Below are 8,680 nucleotides of genomic sequence, written 5' to 3'. Positions count from 1 at the left end.
CATTTCTCATTGGTGATTTTGTTCCTAATAGGACAGTGCTACTCAGGTATAGGACTTTAAATCTTGGTCTACAATTCTGTAGTGCCCACCTTCAGCTGAGGGAAACAACTCACTATTCTAAAATGATGGCTAAATTTGTTTTCTCTCCCTATCTAGAGGCCATTTAAGAGGGAGCTGATTCTAGCCACTCCAGCAGTTATCAAAGTGCCTAACAACAAATCCTGAGTTCATCGATCATTCCAGCCTTGGCAGGCAATCCAGCCTTGGCAGGCAAAAGAAAAATGAAAAAAAAAACAACCAAAAACCTGTTAGATGGATGCTTTTGGGAGCCCTCATCAAGAAATTCCAATGGACTTTAATTTGGACATTTTCTGGTTCCTTGCCTAGAAACTGTAATACTAACTACTCTTGCCTTTACTTTTCCTTCACATCTCCCAGGCACCAAACACCTTTCTTTTCTCCCTATAGCTAAGAGATATGTAATTTGGGAGTCTTTTAGATAGACACACTGAAGGGGGTGCCCTAATTGCCTCACCCTGCATCCCTGTTCAGCATGGAAGAAACCAGAGCGGTCTGCATCCCAATTCCCTATTGGCAATTTGGATGAGCCTCTTCAGAGGGTGATATGATAAAAATAGGAGATAGAAATTGGCTAGGCAGCTAGGGCAAAAAGACCCCAAAGAAAAGTAACCAGTTTCTTTCTTGGCTAAAAGTCCAAATTCCCTTGGGCCTTTTGGTAAAGTAGTCTGTCCCAAAGGCCAAAAACATTAAAAGTATTTGTGCACTCTTATCCCAAAAAGATTTTGGGGTTACCTCTTCAGAGGGAAAATGTTACAATATCAATAGTCCCCTGATTATGTTATTTTGATGCTTGCTCTCTGTTTCATAGAATTTCTTACAAATTACTACCACTGCTAAAATTACTACCAAGCAGGTCATGGTCAATTATAAAACTTTGGATTCTCCTGAGATAGATGAGTTGGCTCTTAAAGCTTGTGATGACACTTCTCCATTTATAAAACAAAACAGGGGGAGATGTTGGGAGCCCAGCACACTTCCCAGCAAACCAGACCCAATGCAGCTAGAAGGATGCACAGCAGGCAGGAACAGCTAGCTGAGGCCTTGGTCCAGGGACACCTCCCAAGAGGCAGGCTCTGGCCTGAGAGACACAGGTGTCCTAACATGAAGCCACCTACAACTTTTGACAGCATTCTGGCCAGTGACTGGGTCATAACCCTAGGCATCTCACCCCAGGCTTGTTTCAGGTCCAAGGGCCCCACACTGACCTTGGCCCCATAGCGGAGTTTCAGCCTCTCCTTTATGAGCAGTCCTTTGACCAGCAGCTTCCAGTTCCCCAGAGCCCGCTTCTCCCTTTTCTACAGGTGGAAACAAAGCAGAGGAAAGGAGAAGCACCGACATTGGCAGAAAAGCATCCCAGAAAACCCTGGGGTTCTAATATCTGTATCTGTGCAATTCAGGTTAAAAGATGGGTCTCTGGTGCTGGGGAGATGCTAGTAGTTAAAGCACTTGCCAGACAAGCATTAAGGACCAGAGTTCAGATCCCCAGAACCCACATAAATGCTGGATGGGCATGACAGGCCCCCTGTAATTCCAGCCCCAGAAGCAGAGACGGGATCCCCAGAACAAGCTGGCTAGTGAGACTAGCCATATCAATGAGCTCTGGGATTGACTGAGAGACCCTGACTCAAAGAGTAAGGTAGAAGAGTGATGGAGGATGATTCCCAACATCAGCCTTGGGTCTCCACATGCACATGTGCATCCCCGTGTGTCCACATACATGCAAACATGTATATATAACGGATACACATGAAAATGGAAAAAAAGGAAAAAAAATGATAGGCTCTCCCAGTCACAATGGGTTTTGCTTCTAAACCACAGGTCTGATTTAGAAAGTGACACACATGAAAGTCACCAGGAACAAAGCCTTTTGTAATTGTCACTGACTAAGATGCCATGGATCAGGTCTAAAACCTGGGCATTCCAAGTAATGGAGGGAGTTGTTTCAAGCCGTGCTTGTCCCCAGGGTACCCTCCACAGAACCCATGAACATCTGTCTTCCCATGACACTAGAGTGGCCTGGGCAGGGGGGCTGTATCCCAGCTAGAGCTTGCTACCCCCTCCTTCCCCAGGTCCCACCCACACTACTCACCTCCTTCTCCTTCTTTTCAATGAGTGCCTGCTCATTTTCCCAAGCGGCCAGGAGTACATCTTTGAATTCTTCACAGACAATGTACCCTTCAGTTCTGTGAGGACATCAACATAGATGACCTCCCCTGAGCATGGCGTCTGCCCTGCCCCTCCTCCCTTGTTCAGAGGCCAGTGGTCCCCTTCTGAGCACTCGGAGCCCTGATTGCCATTCCTGGCCAGCCACTGACGGATATCACCCATGCAGAAGGCAGCTTGTGGGAATTCCCACCTTTCTCCCCAGACCCTGGCAGAGAGCTGGGATGAGACTTCCAGCAGCAACAGGACACTAGCTGCACTGGGTTTGCTGCTCGGGATAGAAGCCAGGACTGATCAGGTATTAAGGCTGATATTAACCCGAGAGGCAAATCTCGAAAACAAGAGAAATCAGCCTTAGCCTGGGCCCCACAGTTTTCCATCTGTCTCCATGGCCTTCCCATCTGCCACCAAAGGCCCCTCACGCACACAGGGTGACAGTAGCCTCCGTGAAAATCAAAGCCAGTGATGGCTTGCACGCAGTCAATGCCCAGCTTTCGGGCCACACGGTGCAGGTTAGGCAGGTTCATCTGGACACAGCCAACAGGCATCATGCTGGGCTGGAAGAGGTACACGTTCCCAAACTCATTCCGAGGCACCTGCAGAGATGGGCATGCTAGGGAGTGGCCAGTTGGGAGAACAGAGCAGCCTGGCCCTGACCCCCATAGGACTGCCCTTACCTTTCCGTCCACAGCCACGGGGGGTTGATACTCCTCTGTCTGCCAGTGACCAAAGAGGCCCAGGTCATTGTAGTCCTGTAGCTGGGGCTCCGCAAGCCGAGCTTTCCGGGCCCGGTTGGAGAAGCCCTTTACCATCTACTCCAGAAAAAATGGCTGGTTTATAAGAAAGGCTTCCCGTTCTAATACTTACTCTCACCAGGGTTGTGCACTCTGCTGTCAGGCTGAGATGGGTGGGCTATCCTCTTAGGATGGACACTAGCCAGCTTTTACAGACCACTGGCACTGTTCTGGGGCCTTCTCCTTTTCTCTGGGGTGGAGAGGCTGAAACGGGATCTCATGATACAGCCCAGGCTGGCTGCTCAACTCCTTGATCTTTCTGCCTCAGCCTGAGTTCTGGGATCACAAGTATATGCCACCATGCCTGGCCTTGGTGTCTTATGCCAGTTACTAATCTTAACAAACCCAGGAAGGGTGGCTCACTATTCTCTGTTTTATAAATGTGCAATGCAGGAGGGGTGGGTGATCTGCCTGCGGTAACAGCTCCAGAAGGCTGGAGCCTGTGCTTTTAAGCTCTGTGCTAAGTTCTGACTTCCAGTCCTGACAAGAAAGTGGCCTTAGGGAGGAAATGACTTACTTATTTAACCCAGACTACTGTTCATCTCTGTAGGGTGGATCAACTACTAACTACTCTAATGTCACCTGGGGAAGGTAGTGACTTCAGGAACTCCGGTGCATAACAAGCATCTAGCAGCCAAGAACTAGATTGTCCCTGGGGAGCTAAGTGGTGAAGGGAAAGGACTGGCAAACACAGGTTGCATAACACAGGCAGGGTGGCACAAGCAATGGGCTAAGGATTGGTTCCTGGGCCTGGGTGTACAGGCTTTCTGGTACAGGGATCATCAAGCTTTGCTGGTAAAGGGTCGTATGTGGCCTCTACCATCCTTTATTCTTTTCCTATTTATTTGATATTGAGAAAGACACTCCTGAGATTAAGAGCCCCACCAAAGGGACTAACACAGGGAGCAGCCTATGAGCTGCAGTTTGCAAACTCCTATTCTCATGTCTGATCCTCCAGGCATGCCCTCTGTCACTGTTGTAGGGCTCCAGGAGTTCTGGTTTCTGACAGTCTCCTGAGAAAGTCCTTTGTCCTGGTTAGTTTTTACTGTTAACTTGGCACAATCTAGAGTTACCTAGGAAAAGAGAACCTCAACTGAAGGACTACCTCAATCAGACTGGCCTGTGGCCATGTCTGAGAGGCTGTCCTGATTGATGATTAATGCGGGAGAGCTGCTGTGGGTATCATACATCCATAGGCAAGTGGGATTGGACTGTATAAGAAAGGCAGCACAGGGGCTGGAGAGATGGCTCAGTGGTTAAGAGTGCTAACTGCCCTTGCAGGAGACCCGGGTTTGGTTCCCAGCACCCACATGGTGGCTAACACCTGTCCAAAACTCCATTTCCAGGGGATCTGATGTCCTCTTTAGATCTCTGTGGACATTTCATGACATGGGTGCCCTTGCATACAAGGAGGCTATACACTCATACACAAAAAAAGTTTAAAAAACAACAACAAAAAAACCCACTAGGATAGGGGCTGAGAACTTAGCAGACTGCCTGAGAGTGCCTGAATTTGCCTCCACGTGGTGGTGAGCTTCCCCAAATCACACCATGCCTAACCCCCTAATTGGGATTACGTGTGGGCCCTCCCACTTCGCCAGAGGTAGTCTTCTCTGCCCTAGAGTAGGGTAGGGGCTGGGACCTTAGCAACTGTCTTAGAGTACCAAAATCAGGCCTCCCCTTAGTAAATTTCCTAAATTGTGCTGTAATGCCGGCTGGTAGGAGTCCAGAGGTTAAAAGAAGCCAGAGTGTACCTGACTGGAGCCCATCTTGGGCCTCTGTGGAAGCTCCTGAGTAGCTAATTCAAAGCCATTAGTTCTCTCCAAAATAAAATCTGAGAGAACCTGAAATGTAGACGAACCAGCTTTACACACCCAATGAGAAAACAACCATGGCACACCAATAATACAAACAGAAGCAAACTTCAACTTAACAAAAGAAGGCTTGAGTTTCATACCAGACCCACAAACAACAACAAAAGAAATCCACATGCCAAAATCTGAACGGGAAAATGATAATATGGAAAACCAAAACAGCATGTTCCCACCAAACTCCACAAGTCCTATAGAAGAGTTCTACAAGGATGGCCCCCTAGAAATAACACAGGACATAAAATTTAAAAGAACAATCATAAACATGATCAAGGAGTTCAAATAATTTAAAGAACACACAAACAAATCAAAGAGCTAAAAGAAGATAGGGATAAACTTCTGAATGAATTCACAAAAGAGAGAGAAACTGAAGAAATCTCAGGCTGAAATGAAGAAGTGAAAAACTCAATGAGCCAATCTGAACTGACAGGAGAAAGCCTCACTGATAGAATGAATGAAATGGAAAACAAAATATCAATACTGAAAGATAAAGTTGAAGAATTGGACAGCTCAAGCAAAGGCTATGGAAAAAAACAAAACAAAACGAAGCAAAAAACTACAGGAATGAAATATGCAGGAAATGTGGAACACCATGAAAAGACAAAATCTATATATCATAGGCACAGAGGAAGGAGAATCTCAGGTTAATGGTGTTGACAGGATCTTAAACAGGATTGTAGAAGAGAATTTCCCGAAATTAAGGAAAGACATCCCCATACAAATACAAGAAGCACATAGAACACCAAACAGACAGGACCAGAAAAGAAACTGCCCACGCATATCATAGTAAAAACACTAAATGTACAGAACGAAGAGAGAATGCTGAAAGTTGATAAAGAAAAACAATTTACATACACAGGAAAACCCATCAGAATTACAGCTGACTTATCAATGCAAACTATGAAAGCTAGAAGAGCCTGGACCAAGGTATTCCCAGTTCTAAATGACCATAGATGCCAACCCAGAACACTTCACCCAGCAAAAATGTCTATTACAGTTGAAGGGGAAAGAAAAATCTTCCATGACACAAATAGGCTGAAAGAATACATGTCCACACAAAACCAGCCCTTCAAAGAATACCTGAAGCAATACAAAGAACAGAGAAATGAACAACTATACCTCAAGGGCAACAGAAAGAAACTAAATGAAAGTATAACTGTGGAAACACAAAATTAGACAAAGATTGCAAACAGTAATCAAAATGATGGCAACTAATACACATCTTTCAAGAATAATTATAAATATCAATGAGCTGAATTCCCCAGCCAAGACGCAAGCCAGTTGAATGGATTAAGAAACAAAATCCATATTTTTGTTGTCTCCAAGAAACCCATCTCACCTTCAAGGACAGGCACTACCTTAAGGTGAAAGAATGGGAAAGAATATTTCAAGCAAATGGCATTAACAAACAAGAAGAGGTTGCAATTCTACTATCTGACAAAATACATTTCAAACTAAAACTAATCAGACGAGATAAAGAGAGTCGCTTCATTCTGATCAAAGGAACAATTAACCAAGAAGATATTATAATCATGAACATATACACACCACACTATGGTGCACAGATTCCTAAAACAACACTACAGGACTTTAAGACACAGATTACCCACAATGCAGTAACAGTAGGGGACTTCAATACCCCACTGTCTCCATTAGACAGGTCAACTGGACAAACAATAAATAGAGCGACATCTGAATTAAATGATACCAAACATCAAATGGACCAAACAGACATCTTCTGAATATTCCACCCAAGCACCAAAGAATACACTTTCTATTCAGCACCCCATGGAACTTTCTCAAAAATTGACCACATACTGGGGCACAAAGCAAACCTCAACAAATACTAAAAAATTGAAATAGTCCCATGCATTCTATCAGACCACAATGCAATAACGCTTAAAATCAACTCTGGAAGAAGCCCTAGTCACTACACAAACTCATGGAGATTAAACAACACACTCCTGAATGATGATCTTGAAACTAAAATAAAAGTATTCCTGGAATTAAAGGAAAAGGACAATATAACACAGTAAAACCTCTCGGACACTTTAAAAGCAGTCCTAAGAGGGAAGTTTATAGCTCTAAGTGCCTACATTAAAAAATAAAAAAAGAGCACAATTAAATGACTTAAAATTATAAGTCAAGACTCTAGAAAGGCAAGAACAAATAAAACCCAAACCCAGCAGATGAGAAGAAATAACAAAAATCAGAGCAGAAATTAATGAAATAGAAACAAAGAAAACAATACAAAGAATCAATGAATCTAAGAACTGGTTCTTTGAAAAGCTAAAGATGGAAAAACCCTTGGCCCAGTTAACCAAAAGAGAGCAAATCCAAATCAACAAAATCAGAGATGAAAGGGGAAACATCACAACAGACACCCAAAAGATTCAGAAGATTACAAGGGAGTACTTTAAAAACCTATGCTCTATTAAATTTGAAAACCTAAAAGAAATGGATGGATATCTAAAACCATGGGAACCACCAAAGTTAAACCAAGAAGAGATCAACAGTTTAAATAGAGCCATAACATATAAGGAAATTGAAACAGTAATATAAAACCTCCTGACTAAAAAAAGTCCAGTCCCAGATGGATTTACACAGAATTCTACCAGACATTTAAAGAAGACCGCCAACCAATACTACTTAAATTATTCAAAATGATAGAAACAGAGGGAGAACACCCAAATTCCTTCTATGAAGCCAGTATCACTCTAATATCAAAACCAGGTAAAGACACAACCCAAAAAAAAAAACCTATAGACCCATATCCTTAGTGAACAAAGATGCAAAAATTCTCAACAAAATATTTGCAAACTACATATAGACACACATCAAAAAGATCATATACCATGATCTGGTAGGCTTTATTCCAGAGATGCAGGGATGGTTCAAGATACACAAGTCAATAAATGTCATAATTCATGTAAATGGACTCAAAGACAAAAACCACATGATCCAAACTTATAGCTGGGCATGGTGGCACACACCTTTAATCCCAGCACTCGGGAGGCAGAGGCAGGAGACCTCTGTGAGTTGAAGGCCAGCCTGGTCTCCATTAACAAATCCAGGTCAGCTGCGGCTACAGGGAAACCTTGTCTTAAAAAGACCAAAAAAAAAAAAAAGAAAAAAAAAGAACACCACACATCATCATCTCGATAGATGCAGAAAAGGCTTTCCATTCATGAAAAGTTCTAAAGGGAACTGGACTGGAGGGAACATACCTCAACATAATTAAAACTACATACAACAAACCTACAGCCAATATCATTCTAAATGAAAAAAAAACTGAAAGCATTCCCACTGAAATCAGGAATCAGACAAGGATGCTCACTCTCTTCACTCCTTTTCAATATAGTTCATGAAACTCTTGCTAGAGCAGGAAGACAGGAAAAGGAATTTAAAGGAGTACTAATTGGAAAAGAAGAGGTGAAATTATCCCTTTTTGCAGATAAGACTCTATACCTAAAAGAACCCCAAAAGTTCTACCAGAAAACTCCTAGAACTGATCAACTTTCAGTAAAGTGGCAGGTTACAAAATTAATATACAAAAATCAGTAGCCTTTCTATATACCAATAACAAGCAATTAGAGAACACGTACAAAGAAACCTTCCCATTTACAATAGCCTCAAAATAATAAATAAATAAATAAATAAATAAAATATCTTGGAATAAGCCTGACCAAAGACATCAACGATCTCTACAATGAAAATTTTAAAGCTTTAAAAAAAAGAGACGAAGACACCAGAAGGACCTCCCATACTCAT

General features: G+C 43.0%; 1 protein-coding gene across 3 annotated transcripts in view; it reads right to left on the bottom strand.

Moving 5' to 3' along the window:
- Xpc (XPC complex subunit, DNA damage recognition and repair factor) overlaps positions 1–8,680 on the bottom strand; it is a 42,006-nt gene that overhangs the window by 5,807 nt on the left and 27,519 nt on the right. For all 3 annotated transcript variants that reach the window (XM_008854939.3, XM_008854940.3, XM_017794810.2), the window contains 4 exons: positions 2,922–3,056; positions 2,671–2,840; positions 2,171–2,264; positions 1,287–1,376 (listed from right to left, as the gene is read on the bottom strand). In XM_008854939.3, coding sequence (XP_008853161.1) covers positions 1,287–1,376; positions 2,171–2,264; positions 2,671–2,840; positions 2,922–3,056 — 489 coding nt within the window. The remainder of the gene's footprint in view (positions 1–1,286; positions 1,377–2,170; positions 2,265–2,670; positions 2,841–2,921; positions 3,057–8,680) is intronic.

Source organism: Nannospalax galili, unplaced genomic scaffold (assembly GCF_000622305.1).
Source record: "Nannospalax galili isolate Female #2095 unplaced genomic scaffold, S.galili_v1.0 scaffold406, whole genome shotgun sequence".
In the NCBI taxonomy this organism is placed as follows: domain Eukaryota; kingdom Metazoa; phylum Chordata; class Mammalia; order Rodentia; family Spalacidae; genus Nannospalax; species Nannospalax galili.
The sequence above is the reverse complement of the archived record's forward strand: the minus strand, read 5'-3'. Positions and strand labels throughout refer to the sequence as shown.